The sequence below is a fragment of the Colletotrichum phormii genome (assembly GCF_030913505.1).
Source record: "Colletotrichum phormii strain CBS 102054 chromosome Unknown BDP81scaffold_33, whole genome shotgun sequence".
Lineage (NCBI taxonomy): Eukaryota > Fungi > Ascomycota > Sordariomycetes > Glomerellales > Glomerellaceae > Colletotrichum > Colletotrichum phormii.
This window is the reverse complement of record NW_026851475.1, coordinates 1-21,141: the sequence shown is the minus strand read 5'-3', so window position 1 is coordinate 21,141 and position 21,141 is coordinate 1. Positions and strand designations below refer to the sequence as shown.

Genomic DNA, 21,141 nt, shown 5'->3' with positions numbered 1-21,141 from the left:
ATTGTGTTCTTCACAAGAGCGAACCAGCCGCGAATAGCCTCTGCATCCTCGCATTGGGCCCTCTTGTAGTCGTACCTCCGAAAAAACCGCGTCCGCAATTGTGGTTGTCGTTTGACGAAGTTTAAGGCCCAGCGCTTCCTGTTGGAACAGCAAAGGCTGATAAGGAGTAATGGGAAGGTACCATGGGCTGGCTGGCACCTGCCCTGGGCGAAGTGGGACAACTGGCTTAGTCATCACGGCCGGATAAAGGTGGGGCAACCACACAGGCCGTCACTACCTACTTCGACCGACTCCTGCCTACAATGTAAGATAGAAGAACAACAAGAAGAACAAGCAATAGGATCACCAACAGACGAGTGATAATTGCTACCACTATTTGTCGTATACGAACCCGTGAACCAACACTGATCAGTGGTTGACTTCTCACGAATCACCACAGATTAATAAGGTAATACCACGAAGAGAGCTCGCCGGCCTGAAAACCCGCGCAGCTGCTAACGAGCAGTAACGTCGACTACTTCACGAAAGTCCACGAGAACCTCAAAACTCCCTCCGGCCTCAGCAGCCCGAGCGCGAGTGCGTCTATCACGCTATCACGACTACCTTTGCAGACGAGAATCCCTCCGTACCTGGTACCGTCGGAAGAGACCTCTGCGTGGCCGCGATACTCCATTTCATACACTTCACCTTCTCATCTTACGCGCAGATTGCGCAGCGATTGCTACCAAAACACCCCAACAGACTAACTCGAACAGCCAACTTCATCATCACCATGGCACAACCGTCATCTATACCCTCGCAGCTAGGTGAGCTTCACATCCTTCCTGCGATACATAAGTACACCGACCCGGCCTACTTCAACCATGACGACATTCTTCTCAACGAGCGTAACCCGATACGTATCTCAACGTTCATGTCATGGCACACAGCCAATTGGACCGAGCAAGGGCTCTATGGCCGCGACTTATGGCTCTCCTTCCAGCGAGAATTCGATGGATGGGACACAGACCTATTTAACGCCGCCTCGACGAGGCCCCTCGGTATTTTTCGCGACTTCCTACTCTATCGCGGAGTTTACACCCCACGTGACCGCTCTCGCGTTGCCCCCAACCTCGTCGCTGTCCTTGAAGGCGAAGATTTTCATCCATGGACTGGTGAAGAAGTCGAAGAAATACGCGCCAAGGCGAAGGACTTCAACGACCTTGTTGAGCAACAACCAGGCTTCCTCGCAGATATCACGCGAGGATACATCAGCCCAGCGGAGCGACAGCGAATGAACAATGAGGCGCGCGCAGCGAAGGCACAGGCAGACCACGAGATGAATGAGATGGTCGCCAAGCAACTTGCTGCCAACTACGCTGCCAACCGAAACCCTCACAACCTCGACACACCGCGATCCCATCACACTTCACGTCAACCAGCGATTTCGAAGCCGTCAACCCCACGGCATTCTCCACATCCCTCACCCATTATCGACTATCGGCAACATGAAGACTACCTACCGTGGTCACGAGACCGCCAGGCTACTCCCACTACCCAACCGTCGTCGCGGCAGCTAAGTGACCTCTCCAAGCTGGTCACTGACGATATGAAATACAGCGGTGAGATGTATGACGTATTCGACCTCAAGATGAACCTCTTCCGCGACAACTGCAGCAAGGTAGGTATTGAGGAGCACCAGCTGGCTCCTGCCTTCTCGATTATGCTCCGCGGCAAGGCGTCTATCTTCTACGCCAACCGTCTCTGCGGCAGAGGCATCCGTGACTTCGATACGATGGTCGACAACGTCAAAGGGTATTTTGAGAACGAAGAGAAGCTCCAGGGTTACCTCTCTGAATGGCGTGAAACGACTTTCGACCGTATTACGCAGAAACACCCTGACAAATCAAAGACTCAAGTCCTTGACGACCTCATCGAGAAGCTCGCCCTCATACAACGGGCACTACCTGACAGCTACCACTCTGACGAAGTCTTACGCACCCAGCTCCTCAATGCTTGTTCCGGAATCAAAGAATGTCAATTATGCCTATACAACCCCTCACCAACATTGGAAGGAGTCTGTAACCAGTTGCGATCGGCAGTGAACACTGCAATAAGGATCGAACAGCATAACCAATACCTCACCCAACAACCCGACCGTATCGACCAACATTGGGTCGACCGCACCTATCGCGGTCAGGGACGCAACAACCGATTCGGCAACAACCACCACGGCCGGGCCATGAAGGAGTCTGATATCAAAAGTGGCGGCCGCGGCAGCAGGAAGTGTTTCGTGTGCAAACGAACCGGCTGTTGGTCAACCGAGCACTCAATTGAAGATCGCCAAAAGGCATATGAGCGATACAAAAGCAACCGCGACGTACGAGATACCTCGTCAACCGCCTACAACGCCTTCCTCACGGCGTATGAAGGAACCGATCCCACGAGTGAGGCTGAGGAGGATGAGGACCTCCACCAATGCCTCCAAGCCAGCGGCGAAAAACACGGAGAAGAGCAGGGCAATACCTTCCTCACAAGCACCGCGTTCTTCGGCAGCCTAGCCCTTGACGGCAATGCAGTCGCCGCCAACCTCGCAGACCAGTCAGTATATCATCAGTTGACGAAGTCTGACCCATACGACCACGCAACGAAGGAAGCAGCCGCCGCATTCACACTTGACCGGTACTCTGCGGAAGTCTTTCAAGGTATCATGCCGGATACCGGAGCATCTGGTTTTTCCACTGCCGGTCACCCGCAGGCAGTTGCCCTTCGACGAATCCAACCAGAGGCAACTATCAACACTACGACCGCCGGCAACGCCAGTATTCGGTTCGGCAACGGCAACCCCATCTCTTCGAGGGGTACGGTCACTGTGGCCACACCTTTCGGACCCATCGAATTTCACTTGGTACCAACCAATACCCCGTTCCTTCTCTGCCTTGCTGATATGGACCGTCTGCTCATCCACTTTAACAACCTTGCCAACACCATGCAACAAGGCAACGTTGTGATACCAGTCATACGCAAATGGGGCCATCCATGGATGCTACTTGGACCACCTGAACGTAGCCTTTCGAGCAACCATCTCACTGACGTAGAGTTACGAAGACTTCATCGCCGATTCGGTCACCCATCGGTCCAGCGACTTCACAAGGTTCTTCACGAGGCTGGCCACAACGACGTGGAGATCAGAGCCATCGAGCAACTAACCAAGCACTGCCACCAGTGCCAAATGAACGGCAAGAGCCCCACGCGATTCAAGTTCAACCTCCGAGATGAGTGCGCATTCAACTACGAGGTGATAGTTGATATCATGTATCTTGACGGTGACCAACCCGTACTTCATGTGATCGACTCTGCAACTGCCTTTAACGCAGCCTGCTTCTTACACGACATTTCGGCCAAGACCACATGGGAAGCCCTCCGCCTATACTGGATTGACGTCTACCAGGGACCTCCGGACTGGATCACTACAGACGCCGGGCGTAACTTCACCGCGACTGAATTTCGCCGTGAGGCCCATGCAATGGGAGTCGAGGTCAAGATCGTCCCTGTAGAGGCACATCACAGCATTGGAAAAGTCGAGAGATATCACGCAGTACTCCGACGCGCCTACGAAATCATACGCAAGGAATGCCCATCTATCACACGCGAAGCAGCCCTCCAAAGCGCTATAAAGGCCATTAACGATACTGCCGGCCCTGACGGCATTATACCTACCCTTTTGGTATTTGGCGCCTACCCACGAATGACCGCTGACTCTGCCCCGTCACCTGACATCATCAAACGCGCAGCTGCCGTACGCAAGGCCAGCGACGACCTTCGCAGATACCACGCGAAACAGCAGGTCAACGCGGCCCTCGAGGCGCGTAACGGCCCAGATACCTCTACGCTGAAGGACCTCGCGATCGGCTCACAGGTACGCGTCTGGCGCGAGGGCAAAGGCTGGTCTGGCCCTCACCGCCTTCTCGCAGTCGACAACGAAGACTGCACCGTTGACGCCAACGGCCCGCGAAAATTCCGATCAACTACAGTGAAGCCGTATTACGAAGACAACGGGGAAACCACTACAGGCGACGCGGTTCCCCAACCGACCGCCGATACTGATGCTGATGATGATGGCGGTTATACTGAAGATACTATTACCGTCGCCACTACTCCCAGAGACGTAGTCTCTATAGCGACTCCCCAACCCCCCCGCCGCACGCGAGGACGACCTCATAAAAACATACATCTCTATGCCGACGTACTATTGCAAGAAACAGACGTCCCTTTCTCCTTCCTTTCGCAGAAAGAGGCAGCTGACAGAGAGCTCGCTCAGCAACTACGCGACAAGGGCATCATCACTACGCCAGGCCCACCGTTCGAGCTGGCAACGAAGAACGAAATCGACAGCCTCATCGAACACGGCGTATTTGAATTCATCCTCTTCGACCCTGCCATTCACACCGACCGCGTGTTCAAATCACGTATCGTCAACGAGGTAAAGGGCAAGACCACGGAAAAGCCCTACGAGAAGTCGCGCTTGGTTATCCAAGGTTATGCCGATGATGGGAAGGAAGCAATCCTTACCCAGTCTCCAACCATACAACGAGCCAGCCAGCGACTCATTCTCGCACTCACACCCACCCTACTACGCGACGGGAAGCAACTATGGCTCCGTGACATCACGCAGGCGTACGTTCAATCCACCTCGCAGCTAAATCGCAGCATCTACGCGCGCATACCCAACGAGATACGTCGCAACTACCCTAACGGCACCATCATGAAGGTCGTTAAGCCATTATACGGACTCGCAGAGGCAGGCACCCACTGGTGGGCAACGTATAGTCGCCATCACAGAGAGAATCTCCAGATGATGACTACTTCATACGACCCTTGCCTTCTGTTGTCATCCGACGAAAACCCAGACTTCGCCCTCATCGGTATGCAAACAGACGACACTATCGGACTCACGGACACCCGATTTTCCGAACGAGAGAACAACGAGCTCGCCAAGGCGAAATTCTCCGCCAAGGAAAAAGCTTTTCTCACTGCTACAGAGCAGCTCGTCTTCAACGGAGGTATCGTATCACTAACCTCAGCAACTGATACATCTATCACCCTCATCCAGAAGGGACAGGGTACGAAGCTGCAACTCATCGACGCAACTTCACCCACTGCCCAGCAGGATTACGTCCAGCAACGCGCCCGCGGCGCGTATATTGCTTCGATCTGCCAACCGGAAGCATGCTTCGACCTATCGACCGCGGCCCAGCACAAGGAGCCCAATGATGAGAATATCAAGGCGCTCAACCGTCGCCTCAAATGGCAGATGGACTCGCTTGACCGCGGGCTGCACTTCATCCCACTCGACTTAGCAACTGCTAAACTCTTCATATTCGTCGACGGTTCATTCGCTAATAATAGCGATCTTACCTCACAATTGGGATTCGTTATTATCCTCGCTAACGAAGACCTTGATGATGACAATGGCAACTTTGCTATCCACGGCAATATCATCCACTTCTCATCGACGAAGTCAAAGCGCGTGACGCGAAGCGTACTGGCCTCCGAGGTCTACGGTATGGTCGCTGGAGTCGATATGGCATACGCTATCTCCTCGACTATCGCGATGGTCACTGATAAACTTGGTACGCCAATTATCCCTACGATCGCGTGTACGGATTCATATTCCCTATACGAGTGCCTGGTCAAACTCGGCACTACTCAGGAGAAGCGACTTATGATAGACATTATGGCACTGAGACAGTCCTACGAGCGACGCGAACTTTGTGAAGTACGGTGGATCTACGGCGACGATAACCCAGCCGACGGATTCACCAAGGCATCGCCAAACCGAGCATTGGAAGGACTCATCACTAACAACAACGCGAAGATACGTATGGAAGGATGGGTCACACGTACGTGATATGGAGGTATAGAGGAGGAGTTGGTCGGTAACTGTTGTTACCTTGTGTACGAATAAGCCTGAATCCGTCCTTATCAGCCACAAAGAGAGAGAGTTCCCAGTGTTGGAACAGCAAAGGCTGATAAGGAGTAATGGGAAGGTACCATGGGCTGGCTGGCACCTGCCCTGGGCGAAGTGGGACAACTGGCTTAGTCATCACGGCCGGATAAAGGTGGGGCAACCACACAGGCCGTCACTACCTACTTCGACCGACTCCTGCCTACAATGTAAGATAGAAGAACAACAAGAAGAACAAGCAATAGGATCACCAACAGACGAGTGATAATTGCTACCACTATTTGTCGTATACGACCCCGTGAACCAACACTTCCCAACCGGAGGCGCGTCGCGATCAGCAAGCAGTCGATCAGCCATTTCTTCCACACCACGGATCCGGGGAGGGAATGATCGGGCATCTAGATCGAGATGTGATCAACTAACGTCTGCTCTTCTAGCAAAGTAAGATTCCTCGAGTTCGGTATCCTGTCGCTTCGAGATGTAGAGCCCTTCAATCGTCGACTCAATGTTGCATGGCTGACCGAGTAGATCGTAGCTGCAGCCCGTGCACTAAGCTCTGGATTGATTCTGATAGCTTGAAGGGCCAGCTGTATGCCTGACTCATTACTTCTGGATGCCATGATGTGTTGTGGAAGAAACGTCTCCATTTGTGTTGAAGCATCATCGGCGCAGTTTTGTGTCTCACTCGCTTGTCTGTCTCACTCGCTTATCATTCACGTTATATATAATTGTTCAATGCATTTATATTGGGTCTGGATTGTCCCGATACTGAGAAAATTTGATCGTTCGAAGATTCTGGTCATGACCAATCGTTCTGATCAAGCAAACCTGCCCATCTGCCTCGTCCTGGACCAGCTACGGGTGCCCTGCGTCACTATTAGTGCGCACTAAGATGCGTTTCTAGCTCGAGAAGTGATTACTATCTGCTATGTTATACCGTCTCAATTGAGAAGGCTCACATCTGCCCGGACGAGCAGGATGTGGCTTGGTGACGCGCAGAGGAGTCGGCCTTCCCAGAAACGTTTCCGGCAACGAGAAGAGCCTTTTCGACGATCAAGAGTAGGTATCCCTGTTCATTACCTCTGCTCATACGATCCACATTTAGCTCAGCCAGGGATTAGTTCTAATGACCGTCCATATTCTACCCAGACACGTACCAAAGCATACCAGTAGCTATCCCCTCACCCCCTATAGGCTATTACCCATACGCTAAACATAGATCCGCCGCTTATCTGCGTTTGTTGACAGGAGGCTAAACGCGAAACTCGTTAACAGATAAGCTTATTAGCCAGAGGCGAATCGCATATTTTGCGTAACGCATCATTGCTTATCATAACTAGCAGATTCCGTCTACAAGAAATCTGGATGAACCCTGTGCACAGTACATATGTCTGCCAAGTGACTCGTAAAGAGTTTTGCTATCCGGGCAGTAATCCAGTTTAATGTGGCCTTGTAAGCCAATCAGCGTTCAGTAAACTTAGCGCACCTTCGTCGGTCCACCCTCCGCACTTGCCGCGCTGGCCCAAGCTCGCAATTTCCACCTTTCAAGTACGTACTTACTACTTCCACCCAAGACGCAGCGCTACCGCTCCGCCGCGCAGCAGTCAGCCCAGACCACCTCGCAAGGTCGGCAATTCAGCGCCACGGTTAGTACGGGCGGGCATTCGTCGCAACCGTTCAGCGTACGAGTATGATACAGAGGACGAATTGACAGCCGAGCCACCGCAAGAAACTGTCCAGGACTGCATTACGGTTGGAGGAGACGTCCACGCGGCGAAGAGACGCAGCAGACGAGGCGCTAGGTAGCCGCCGGCATCTACGGCGCCGGGGAATATCTGACCCGCTCAATTGACCAATTGGAGGCCGTAGTCAAGCCAATTTTGACCAAAATCGAGATTCGACGTGATCTCTCGATTACCGCAACAAAAGCCAACATAATGTCGAATTATACAACTTTACATAAGCAGTAGAAGTCGAAGTAGTCAAATTGCCCGTCAAAATGCGGGGTGTTTGCGCTAGTTACGGCTATTGCGGGACGCGCGGGCCAAAAGAAAACTCCAATGAACCAGACGCTACGATGGGTGGGAAAGGTGGGTCTGCCCGGATAGCAAAACTGTCGTCTAAAAGCATTGTATTTCGCCGCTCTCATGCTCCCATGGGTGGAAGGACTATTCCATAAGTCTACTGCCTTCTCCCTGATCTGTAGCTATCTTCCACACCTCATCCTAATGCTTCAATCCTCTTCCATTCCACGTAACGCTCCTTACTTAAAACTCCTCCTCCTAGGAGGCGGTCAAACTCCTCCTGGGCGCCAGTCTGTCGGGGCCGCAGCTTCAATCTGAACGGCCACTTCTCGATCACAGTATGGTTTTCCTTTATCATGGCTCTAACCAGCTGAGCACTCTGAGAGAACATGAGCTTCGCAGCGTACCTTGGAGTATAGTTAGCATATACCGCAAAGCAAATAGCTTTACCACGCTACTTACCGGTCAAAAACGTGGTCATAAGTTAGTATACAATCCCGGGCGGCCATGATTTTGAAGATTGTGGTGTCGTAATGAGTGAGCGGTCTTCTGCTGAGCGATAGGTACTCGTAGATGCGCTTCGTCACTGTGCCATCCGCCTTCATCTCTGCGAGCTTTTCCGTTTCGGTGATGTTTTTGTCGGATTGGAAGTCCAATTCGGCCGCGAGTAGGGGCAGAGCATGGGCCACCTCGAGGGAGTATACTTAGACCTCGACTACCCACCCAACCTCCGGTTGGAATCTCCCTTTTACTCCTTACGCAGAATCAGTCAATACAGAGATATTGATACTTCGTCACCCACAGGACCCTACGGTTCGAACCAACATCCCTGTGATAGGGATACCAACACTGATCAGTGGTTAAATTCCACTATCGCAGATCAGCAAGGCATCCCGCGAAACAGAAGAGACGACCCTCTAATACCGGACGGGATAGAGGAATCGTGGCTCCTTGACTACTCACGAGAGGTAGGTGTCTATCACGTCAGCAACGCCTTCGACGGTCGACCGGCCAGACGCCTCGAGCGCCCGACGACCGACGGAGGACCCTTCACTTATACCGACTTCCTCGCGGCAAAACCGCGACTTCAAGTCTGTCAAGTACACCAACCGCGGCCAGCCCGCGCGACTATCACATCCATTCCCGCGGCCCGCGAATTACGCCCGCGCGACAATCCAACGACTATACCTTCCAACGTGTAAAGTACGAGCCCTTCGACCAAAGCATAAAAGGGCACCACGCGGCCAAGGAAGAAGACCAAGATGGCGGCTGAGCCCGAGGAGCCCATATCGGCGAGACCAGGAGTAACGACGAGATCTGGCGCCCGTCAACAAGAAGGGGCGGGATCAAGCCAGACCCTGTCAACCCAAGCCAGCGACGACAGTCTCCTGATGCCACAACCAATGAGTGGCTCGGGCTTAAGCCCACCGAGGTCAAACACGCCGGCTGCCTCTAGTACGAGCACTAGCCATGGTACGTGTTGGTATACACGTCAGCAGGGCAACCGTACGGTTGGAACGAAGGGTCAATAATGGTCTATTATTGCTGCGTCTGGAGGTGGAAGGAGGAGGTTGTGGGCAGAGCCCACGGCCTCTCAGAAGTGGTATGTAAGGGGCCGTTTGTAAGTGCCCATACCGCCTTCCAGATCCACCTTTTCTGCCGACTGCTCAGAGATCCAACAGTCCCAGCCCTCATGCCCATCCTGCTTAAACTGGCAAGTTACATGGTCCCAATCCTCTACTCAGACGTAAGGAACCAGCCCATCCACGGACTCCGAATCCTGAGACCAGCAGCTTCGGATTATATCTGCATGAGGTATGCCAGTCAAGTCGGGGAATTCTTGGTTGCGGTACATCTTCTGGACATATTCACTCTGGAATTCCTCAAACGGAGCTTTGCCCATCATAATGTAGTATATCGTTGAACCTAAACTGAAGAGGTCCGTTTTGACTGTTGGCGTCCACTGCAAAGAGCGGTCCAGTGTGGGCGCTGCGTATCGAGTGCCAGGGCTGATCTCAGTGTAAGAGCCGTCAACGGAGGATCCAGAGAAGTCAATGATTTTAAGACGAAGACAGTCATCCAGGAGGAAATTGTGCGGCCCAATGTCGCAGTGAATGATGACTGAACTGTGCAGAAGCTGGATGCACTTAACAGCTTCAGTTACCCATTTTTTTCGCTGGTCCAGAGGCACGTCCGCGTGGGACTCGAGATAGTCTTTGAGTGTTCCGTTGGGCATATCTTCCAGGGTCAAGATATATTTGTCTGGGTCCCAGTCCTTCTTTTTGACTAAACAAGGATGTTCACCAAGACGATCGTATATTTCGGCTTCTGTAGCGATTTCGCGGCGTCGCTGCTGGGCGCGGTCGCCGCCGGGCCAGGCTGTCTTGATGATGGTACGATTGGGTAAGCGCTCCACATAGGATGTTGAGCCGATCGCGACAAACTCGCCCTTTTGGTTCAAAGATGGAATTTCATCGTCGTGACCATTTTGTGTATCGAAGGCCGAGTTAGGTCTTGGAGGATTATCGAACATTGCAGGGCGCAAACTTCAGAGGTGATGATTGAGCATTTACAGGAGCTCAGGTGGAAGGAGGTTAAAAAGAGATTGTTGGAACAGCAAAGGCTGATAAGGAGTAATAGGTAGGTACCATGGGCTGGCTGGCACCTGCCCTGGGCGAAGTGGGACAACTGGCTTAGTCATCACGGCCGGATAAAGGTGGGGCAACCACACAGGCCGTCACTACCTACTTCGACCGACTCCTGCCTACAATGTAAGATAGAACAACAACAAGAAGAACAAGCAATAGGATCACCAACAGACGAGTGATAATTGCTACCACTATTTGTCGTATACGACCCCGTGAACCAACAGAGATAGATGGGTGTGATGCCTATAGGGGCACGTTTGGTTTGGAGGCGGTGAAGCAACATTACCCCGCAGAAGAAGGCGTTTGGAGGGTTGGGGGGGGCGGCTACTTTAAGTAGGTACGGTACCGGTAAGTACCAGTGTCCATCTGCCCCACTCAGTCTAGACGATGCTTACATGTGTTACACCAACCGTTTGTCCAGATAAGAGTGGAGTGTTTACATGGAACCGTCTGTAGAGAGGGAAAGACTGGCGTCGGTTCACAGCCGTTGCAATTTCGCTGCAACAGGCATCCAAGACTTCGTTGACAAAAGCCCACGGTGCAGGTTAGTGACAAAGGTATTAGGGGGTCATCGGTATGTATCGGTGTGCGTATCTAGCGAATGAGTGGTGGCCCCCCTGATATGTACAGGGTAACGACGGGAAGTAACCCCAGCATAGAGACATCCCAAACCCCGCCAGCCCGGCGCTAGTTGGAGAAAATCGTGCGTAGTAGTTGATAAGCATGGGGCTAACAATATAATGAATGTGCGCCTAACAATCTCGTTGATTGAGAAACGATCCGGCTAACGATCATTGAGTCGCGAGTATCATCGCTGACTATAACCTTCGTCTCGATTTTGAGTGCTATTCTTGAGCGGGGCGTTAAAGCGACTTGAAATTTGCTTTGTGGTCGCCGAAATGATTTCAACCCAGACATTGCACCATTTTCTATTCGGAGAGAAGGAGATGGTGTTGGTACGGCACCTGGGATGTTGAGGGAGAGCTACGAAGAAAACTATTAATGTAAGCAGCTCGGAAATGATGAGGGCAGGTTTTCAGTGAAAGGGGAGACAACTACATGTCTGAGACATGGATGTGCATTCCTACCAGAAGGCGACGGTTATATTACATCAGAGAGCACATCGTCTCAGATGGCATTCTTCTAACGTCAGCCTCCTCCAGGATGGCCGTCCAGAATGAACGTCCAGTGTGAAAACCCATAAAGGCTATTCGTGGAGTGTCACGTCCCATAAGATTGAGTGCTGATGTTGGTATCACGGGACGTTACCTGGGTGCCCTAATACGGCTTGTTTTGCAAGGAAAGATCAATTAGTTCGACACCAGGTAAATGTGAGGCACGACCAGCCGTTATCTTTGCCCGGGCCCCGAAGGCAACTTGGCGTCTAAAGCAAGGATGGATGTCACAGGACGCATGGCTTCCTCATGCGCCACTCCATTCATTGCTTTCAACCAGCTTTGATTTACCTTTCGGGTCTGGGCACACAGGTAGTGTTCCGAGGCATTGTGATGGTATTCACCACCAGTTCCCCAGATGCAATATTGTCTACATGCAGTGCGACAAACGCATCGTCATCGTCACTCGCTCTTGGTATACGTTTCGATAGGTCACATACGGTTGCGTAAGGTGCTCCCTGCCAGGATACTGAAAACGTCGAAGGCCACGGCGCGTTGTATCGATTCGACGGACATTCTGCTGTGCTGTATCGACATCCGGCCTCGCCCGCTGCACTGCTAGCGCCTGAGCAGCATTCTCTCGTAATAACGATGGACGTCAAATCGGCGAATGACCAGCGGAAGTCAGTTCAGCACGCACGGGCCACGACTCTGATATCAGGGATGTGGCTCGTGCATCAGCACCCTCTGCACGCTGACAATGCTCGGGTAGGGTAACCCCTAGTAACGCAAAAGAATCCACTCTAATGGTAAGGCTAGGCTTTGAGCCAACGCTTTCTCTCCCGTTGAACAACAATTCTAGAAACCGACCGTTATCAGGACGTCAGCCACAGCCATCATGGGCGAACGACGAAGTGTTGATGAATTGACCAGGCTTTTGCAACAAGCCGAGGGACGCGCTGAGGCAGAACAACAACGCGCTGAGGCGGCAGAAAGCGAACGACAGCGAGAACAACAACGCGCTGAGGCAGAACAACAACGCGCTGAGGCGGCAGAAAGCGAACGACAGCGAGAACAACAACGCGCTGAGGCGGCAGAAGGAGAACGACGGCGAGAACAACAGCGTGCCGACGAGGCAGAACAACAAACCCAACCTACTTCGCTCGACGAATACATCGCTGCCTGTCATTCCCTCGTTTACACCAAATTTACTGTCGAAACTGACCGTAGACTGACCTCCAAGGGTTCCATTACAAATCCGCGGGATAAGTGGTGTCCGACCAATCTCCAGCCATGGCCCAACTTCCTGCAGCAACAGAGCATGGTATTCGGCACCCTCTACAGCACTTTTCCCGTCCACGGACGCCGCTTCGAGAGCCGATCGTTTCTGTCAGGCCTAGGCAACAGAATCGCGAAGCGCAAGATCACTGACGAAAAGGCCCTCGAGTACTTCCTACATAACAGCGTCGAGGACCCCGTTCGAACGATCATGGACGAGCTCAAGGAGGTGGAAAAAGTCAAAAGCGCGTTCGATCTAGGCAACGGAATCGTCTTCGAGAACCACCCGCATGCCATCAGCGACATAGCCGAGGAAGTCGTTGACCGCAACGTCCCATCGACACCCCCCTCCACACCGCACAACAGCAAAGTCAACCTCAAACAGCTACGAGCCGATCAGATCTGCGTCTACCGATCCGAAAACGACGACGACTCGAGTAGCCGTTCGATGCTCTACGTTTCCGAATATAAACCACCGCATAAGCTTACTGCGCCGCATCTTCGCCTCGGTCTGCGTCCGATGAATATATATAAAGAGGTGGTCAACCGAAAGACCATCCCTACATCAGTTGACCCAGACGCGCGGTTCCAGTATTATGCGGAGAGACTTACGGCAGCCGCCATCTCACAGACCTATCACTACATGATCGAAGGCGGACTCGAGCACGGCTTGTTGACGACGGGCGAGGCGATCGTGTTCTTGAAGATTGACTGGCGCGAGCCCGAGACACTCTTCTATCATCTAGCGGAGCCGTCTGCGGAGGTGGATGCTCACCCCGAGCATCCCCACCTCTGTACGGCAGTTGCTCAGTATCTGGCCTTCAGCCTGATTGCTCTTGGTATGCCAGGCGAGCGACAGCCACATGGACAGGATGAGCGGCGCCAAGCTATGGACAAGCTGAAGACGTGGGCGGAAGACTTCGAGACGACGCTACGATCAGTTCCAGACGAAGAAAGGCAGCCACCGGAGAGCTCGCCGGGATACGAACCGAAGGCTTACAAGGATATCGACAGATCTTGCTTCATCCGAAGGAAGAGGCGAGGACATACGAGGGACGGACATGCCAGGGAGCAAGTAAGGAGGGACACGGATGAATCATCTGAGGACGAGTCGAGACGGGATATACCAGACACACCCACTCCAAGGGAGCGGCAGACACGCGGAAGGGACACCGAAATCCGGGGCGATCAAGGTAGTCAGGGAACCCGACGCAGTGAGCGGATCCTAGCGCATCGGCCTCGAGATAGTGGAGAAAGGGGAAGAAACGACAAACATACGCCGTATTGCACCCAGAAGTGCTTATTGGGGCTTGTTAGCGGCGGAGTCCTCGACTCAGGGTGCCCAAACAACTTCTTTCACAGTAGGAAGCCGAGCAATGGCCGCCGCCACGACCACAGCAGTAACCGCCCAGATACTCATCATCCAATCAACCACACTAGATTCGTGAAGCTTCTCAGAGAGCAGCTAGAACAGACACTAGACGACGGCATAACACCTTTAGGACAAGGCGGTGCGCGGGGAGTCATGTTTAAAGTGAGCCTGCTTGCATATAGCTATACCTTTGTCAGCAAGGGTACAGTACGGGCATTCATCAAAGACCTTGAGCACGAGGCAGCCGTTTACGAGCGTCTACGGCCTATCCAAGGTACACATGTGCCTGTGTTTCTTGGGGCCATTGACCTCCGGCCGCTGAACAGGACTTATTATTACGATCACCGAGTCTACGTGGTGCATATGACATTTCTGTCGTGGGGAGGACATGATCTCTCTACGATAGAGGGCGTAAGCGGTGGAGATTGGCACCTGGAAGCGATGGCAATGCAGTCATTGGGTGCAATTCATTGTCAGGGTGTTGTGCACAAAGACGTGCGGAAGGAAAACATGGTGTTTAATAAGGAGATTAACGGGATCATGGTGATCGACTTTGAAAGGGCGCAGCTCTTAAGACCACCTCGGCGTGCACTCACGCAACTCGTGCCGAACAAGCGCAGATGGACGGCGGAGGTTCTAAAGGGCAGCAAGTTGACAAAAAGGCCAACAAAGCAAGTTGAACCTCAGGGAATCTTTTCGGGCGATATTGAGATGGTAAAGAACAGGCTTGGGAAGCATTCCACTTGGAAGCCAAGCTTGGGAAATTGAACATCACTCTGCCTTCTCAGCCTGGCAGGAACTGCTTTATCCTCTATGTAAGATAATTGTAATAGTTTTGTTCTCGTCTATCGCAGCTCGGCCTCTCGGCATAGCTATGCACCATCACAACATGAGAGTTTTAAACTTAACCCTAACATACTGGCAACTACAAACACCTACTAGGTGATGGTTGAAATCCTCACCAAATGGAAAAGTGGGGGGTGACATGCATGGGGTAGGTGTTGGTTGAATGTTAGGGGGGTAGGTGTTGATTGAAAGAACTCAGCTGATTCTAGAGTAAAACGTTAGCTTTAAGTTGCAAAATATAACATAAGTATAGGATATGAAGTATGCCAATTTTGGAAAGAAAACTACATTAGATTAATTTATAAGTAATTTTATTGCTGAAGCTGTAGTTTTGATGTGGTGTTCGCCGCTCCACCCCCCCGCATCTATATGATTGGACCACATCTCTACTTCCCCCCATGGACGGCTGGCCCGTGCGCTGAAGAGGATTCCACATTTGGGAAGTTAATGGGTCGCACCCACACGTTACTATGGTTACCCCATGTCGTAGAAAACATTCATAGAACAAGAAGTATAAGTTAGTATAACTATCGACGATAGGAATAGATATTTCAATCTAAAGATAATCGTTACGACGCCATCAATAATGGAACCATTTATGGTTGCTGAGTCGTTTTGTCTGCTTATTTGCACATCTTGTCAGTTTGCAGTAGTTGCTAACGAGTCGGCCGCACATTTGAGAACGCGTCATTCGTCTATTCAACCTAAAGAGAGATGTGCTATTGTCTACAAGATCGAGCAAGAGACGACAGTATATAAAACACAGTCTGATGTTGCAGGGCTAGAGCATCCCAGCCCATATATAGCGGCAATCCCATACATCATAGCGCCACGTAACGACGGCATACGATGCGATACGTGCTCGTATATATACATCCGGCTACAGACTATACAGCAGCACTATCGAGAGAAACATAAGTAGGTAAATGAGTAGAAAAAGGGGGGCGACGTAAGCAAAAAAAGCCAGCAGCCCCGACGGCTACCATAGACAACAGGCATCCAATACCAACGCTTCTTCCCAAGCCGAGCCGGCAGCCAGTAGTTTAAGGTAGCCCGGGGACAGACGGCCGATAAGTCTCTGCAAGCCGCTCCGAACAGACGCCCGGCGCAGCAGGCAATGGACCGCGTTCGAGATCTCCGGGAAGTCCAAGCAGAACGTATAAAGACCAGCCACGACGAGCTAATCCGCATCGCCAACGAAAAGCTGGAGCCCAGCCCATAGCTAGCCCGCGTAGGGTAGGCGGTGCACTTACAAGGGCTCAGTGCCAGCGCACTATTCAACACCACAGGACCCATCAATAAAGATGAGGTCGTACTCCAGGCGATATAGGCGACGGTCGACAGCATGCTAGACCAGGCTCGAGCGACGTCTACGCCCAACGCCGTCGGGCTGGCCGTACTGTTCGAGGCGCAGCGTACAGAAGCGCACATCAAACCAAGGAGGCCGTTTAATAACCGCATAGAGGATGACACGTAGGCGAGATATAAGGGCGTGTGGCGATGTCTCTTAGGTATCTAGTTCCGCACACAGGAAATAGACAACGACAAGCGGCCACCATATAAACTAACGTCGTCACAGGGAGAAGCATGGGACTCGTTCGAGCAGATGGCGGAAGCAGCCAGCACGGGGACGGGGCACCAAACGCCGGAGAAGCTGGAACGCGCAGCGCTTGACATGCTCATCAGTATGCTGGACCACCAGCTGAAGGGCGGAGACTACAGCAATGCTCTTCTCAGCGCACTCGCAGTAATAGGCATTACCAAGGATGGCGGCTGGGTTCAGATCACAGACTACACAACAAAATACTCAGCCGTTATCAAGGTAGCGCATATACTAGTGATCCATTAGGCATATACCAAGCGGTATAACGAGGTTACCGAGCTAAAAAGATCTCTAGGGAAGGATAAAGCAGAGAACGCAGCGCAAAGCTTATTCTAGCATACGCGGGCAAAGATACGGCGGTTCATAACGCGCACGACGGGCAAGAAGGACGCAGAGCCGACGCCGATGGGCTGGATTCTCGAGACGCGGACATACGGTATACATATCCAATACAACACAGCAGCGGCGGGTATCATGGACTGGGTAGGCGATCGCATGTCATACAGACGGGTACGGTTCACGATGGGGCAGCTATCAGACGCACTACACGAGCTGGTCCGAGAGACGCGGGAGCTACTCGTAGAGCTAACGGCGACGGAGGATTCAGGTTTACCAGACGGTCCCGAAAGTAACGTGCGGTCCCAGCTACCAGCCTTCCCATGGTCATCGATCGAAGACGACCACAGCGAGACGAAGCCGGGCTACTCATTTCTCGCCAACGACCGCAATAGTTAGGTTTCTAGCGGGGACGGCTAGCTATTCATACGGCTAGCGCAGTCACCCGCCGCAGTAGAGCGCTGGGGACTAAGCAGCACAAGCAACGGTTATAGGTCAACAGACCGACCGTTCCAGCCGTCAGCTGTGCAGGAGTTCGAGAGGACATTTGAACGACTCCGCGAGCGACTGTGGATACTTCTACATATACTTGGCGGGCAGCCGGCGCGGGCGAGCAAGCTTGTAAGTCTACGGACGGTCAATACGGTTAACGGGAGCGTCCGTAATATATTAGTATATAATAAGATGTTATGCTTCGTTACGGCGTACCATAAAGGGTACCGGACGACAGGCTAGGCAAAGGTGATCCACCGCTATCTGCCGAGGGAGGTCGGTGAGCTTATTATATGGTATCTATGGCTCATCTTGCTATTCTGGCAGGAGGTGTAGGGCATCATATACGAGGCCAGCGGATATAGCGCGTTCTTATGGGTAGACGATATTATTCGGTAGATAGACCCGGAAGAAAGCAGGACGGCAGCAGTGTTAGAAGAACGGAGGGATAACATAAACGTCAGGGATAGCAACAATCGTAGTATAAATATAGACGAGGCAGGGGATAAGAGCATATGCGTAGGCGACTAGACGTGGAAAGATGAGCGAACGTGGACGACAGATAGGGCGCAGCGGATTATACAGCGCACCAGCATAAGGCTACTAGGATACTAGGTCAACGTAAGTATATAGCGGCATATAGCTATCGGTATTGCTAACCGCTACTTAAACGAGTCGTTTGGCCGGCCGGGTAGAGACGACGAAGGCTTGGGGTCGGACGAGGGAATAGACGAGGTCGAGGATAGCCCGTGGGACTTATAGGCGGGATATAGTACGCGGCTAGCGGGCATGATCTATATATGAGAGCTTATATAGTTCGGTAGCGGTCTTGCGGCGAGGTAATAACAGTTCCGCAGAGTTAGCTATTAATAGTATAGGTTTTTAAGGTTCGGCGCCGAGGATTCGGAGTCGAAATAGGACTTTGTGGGATATAAGAGGAAAAAGACGGAGGCGTATAAAGGGCCATGGCTCGAGGCGAGGCTCCGACGGTTCGAGAAGCTAAGGAGAATAGACTTAGAGGGCTAGCTACGGTAGATGACGGGGGACGACTCGGCGGGGTTCCGTAGAAACCAGAGAGAAGCGGTACTCGCTATCGCTAGCGGGTATATGCCGATCGTGTAGGTGATGGGGACGGGCGGCGGTAAGAGCGTCTCGTTCATGTTGCCGGCGTTCTGCTCGCCGGACGGGGTAACGGTGGTTATGATGCCGCTGGTAGCGCTACGGACGGATTTGTATAGGCGATGCGTTAAAGCGGGGATTATATCGCACGTATGGCAGAGCCGGAAGAACAACCAGGCGGCGTCTATCATCTTCATTACGGTCGAGTTAGCTATTATAAAGGGGTTTAGAGACTTCATCGTACGGCTAGAAGGGAGGTAGGTACTAGACCGCATCGTTATAAACGAATATTATATCGTATTAGAGGGTTCACGGAGCTTCCGGCTACGGCTTAGCGAGCTTGGGGAGGCGATTCGTAAGTTTGGTATATAAACGATATACTTAATGGTAACGCTCGCGCCAAGGGACGAAGCAGCATTCTTCCACGCGATGCGACTAGAGGCAAGTCGTGTCAGCATGTTCCGAACTGCGACGATGCGCAAGAACATAGGATATTCTGTTGTTATAGTAAGCGATAGGACCAGTAATGAGGACGACGGTGGCGCAGAATAAGACGAAGATGACGCGGCGCTCAAGACACTTGACACGGTTGAGGCCGAGGTATGCCGGGTAGCAGTCCAGTGGGTACGTGAGCTTCTGGCTAGCGGCGGGCGAGGCAAGGCGGTGGTATACGCTACGTTAATCGAGCGGGTAGAGCATTTAGGATTAGTGCTGGGGTGCGCCACGTTCTTTAGCGACGTCGATTCGATAGAGGGCAAGGCGGTTCGGCTCGAGGCGTGGCGTCGAAGTAACGGGGCCGAGGGCGTCGTAGTGGCGATGAACGTATTGGGACTGGGTATCGATATCCCGGACGTGCGGCTCGTGATCTACGCCGACATGCCAACGGGACTCCGCCGATTCGTGCAGGAGAGCGGGCGAGCGGGGTGCGACGGGTAGCCGAGCGTATTAGTCGTAGTACGCCGCAGCGGCAATAGCAGCGGATCGTAACAAGAGGCGGCAATAGAAGAGTATCTTGCCGGCAATGAATATAGACGGGTCGTTCTCAACTAAGTAATAGACGGGAGAAGTAACCGTTCTAGCTATAAGGAGGACGAAGAAGTATATAACGTCTGCCGCGAGGGCGATCCAGGGTTAGGGTTAGGGTTCGTTCTTGACCGTAGTAGCAAGGACGGCATAGTAGAAGATAGCGAAGGAGGCCGGGCGGCGTTCTATATACTAGACAGGTATACAAAGCTAGACTAATAGAGAGTCAGGGTGGAGAAGATAGGCGAGGCTGGCGAAATAGAAGCATTTCTCGCGCAGCTTCACGGGCGACGTAGGAGGTGCGTATTATGTTTTGGGGTAAGGGACGACGAGAGGTATACGTTTATTAGATGCCCGAGGAGGGCAGAGACGGAGTAGATACGGGTATAGTAAAGTATAAGGACTACCGAGCGGGAGATATTCGGTAGGAGGCGTTTCGAGCTGTTCTCTGGCTATTTTTACTACGGGCTACTGTAGGAGTTTTATAAGCGGTGGGAAGGCGAGGTAGAGGACGGCGGGCGGTTTTACTAGGTAGAGGGATAAGCGTGCTAACTAGGAAGTATATTAGTAGAAGTCTTTACGGCTAGTATAGTAAGACTTCTAGAGGTGGTATGGAGCGGCGTGTTCGAGGAGCAGATGGCTGCTGAAGGGGTGTAGATTATAGAAGATGGAAGAAAGGGTTGGGATGCGTTTTATGTGTGGCTGGGAGGGCGAATTCTGAGAATTATTCGCAGCCGATTCGAGTAGAATCGGCCAGCCAAACCGCGCGACCTGGTCCGAGCGTTGGAGCCGTATCGGTTGGAGCCGGGACGGAGCGGTGATTGGCTGGCGCGTAACCCCAACCGGAGACTTGGGGTTAGCTTTTACCAGGGTTCATCCTACGAGAAAGGGGGGCAGGGCAGTCGAAGAAGAGAGGGGGAAAGCGACGGGAAGGAAGGACGACTCGTTGCTTTCCTGCCACAAGGGAAGGGAAAGGGCCAGAGGCAGTGACCCAGCATGGATAGCTTCGTCGAGATGAACGAGGAGCATCGTATGCTCATCTGCCGCCAATGCAAGGCGGCCGTCCGGCCGGGCGGCAGCAGCATCGAGTCGCACTTCCGCCACGAGCACCAGCTGAAAGGCGAGAGTCTCAGAGACATCAGAGACTACTACAGCTGCTCGGACTTGGCCGATCCCAAGGTCGATACTCTTCCCGTCGACGGGAGCTCGGCCGTCGCATAGCTCGATGTCCTCCCGGGCTATAGCTGCTCCGCGTGCCGCTATCTTATAACGGCGGGAGATAATATCATACGCCATTGGAGGGAGACCGGGCATACGGCAACCGGGCCCAAGTCGACG

At 52.6% G+C, this 21,141-nt stretch overlaps 4 protein-coding genes across 4 annotated transcripts; 2 read left to right on the top strand and 2 right to left on the bottom strand.

Annotated features, from left to right (window-relative positions):
- Positions 1-8,167: 8,167 nt before the first annotated feature.
- Positions 8,168-8,660, bottom strand: BDP81DRAFT_411093 (uncharacterized protein; the record flags this gene model as incomplete). The annotated part of the gene is made up of 2 exons (XM_060589152.1): positions 8,434-8,660; positions 8,168-8,378 (listed from the first exon to the last, which is right to left on the bottom strand). The coding sequence occupies exons 1-2, from the start codon at positions 8,574-8,576 to the stop codon at positions 8,168-8,170; spliced, it is 354 nt and encodes a 117-aa protein (XP_060438694.1). The 5' UTR covers positions 8,577-8,660.
- Positions 8,661-9,501: 841 nt separating this feature from the next.
- Positions 9,502-10,590, bottom strand: BDP81DRAFT_440656 (kinase-like domain-containing protein). The gene has a single exon (XM_060591535.1). The coding sequence runs from the start codon at positions 10,502-10,504 to the stop codon at positions 9,713-9,715; it is 792 nt and encodes a 263-aa protein (XP_060438692.1). The 5' UTR covers positions 10,505-10,590; the 3' UTR covers positions 9,502-9,712.
- BDP81DRAFT_440658 (uncharacterized protein) lies at positions 9,503-9,652 on the top strand (the record flags this gene model as incomplete). The annotated part of the gene is made up of 1 exon (XM_060591536.1): positions 9,503-9,652. A coding segment is annotated over one exon (150 nt), but the record flags the coding sequence as incomplete, so codon positions are not given.
- Positions 10,591-12,776: 2,186 nt separating the features above from the next.
- On the top strand, positions 12,777-15,297 carry BDP81DRAFT_440654 (uncharacterized protein). Its single transcript, XM_060591534.1, has one exon. It carries the CDS (start codon positions 13,056-13,058, stop codon positions 15,150-15,152), a length of 2,097 nt encoding a protein of 698 aa, XP_060438691.1. The 5' UTR covers positions 12,777-13,055; the 3' UTR covers positions 15,153-15,297.
- Positions 15,298-21,141: the final 5,844 nt, after the last annotated feature.

Coding starts and splice junctions, on each gene's coding strand:
- BDP81DRAFT_440656 (XM_060591535.1), bottom strand. CDS start 10,504: ATGTTCGATAATCCTCCAAGACCTAACTCGGCCTTCGATACACAAAAT.
- BDP81DRAFT_440654 (XM_060591534.1), top strand. CDS start 13,056: ATGGTATTCGGCACCCTCTACAGCACTTTTCCCGTCCACGGACGCCGC.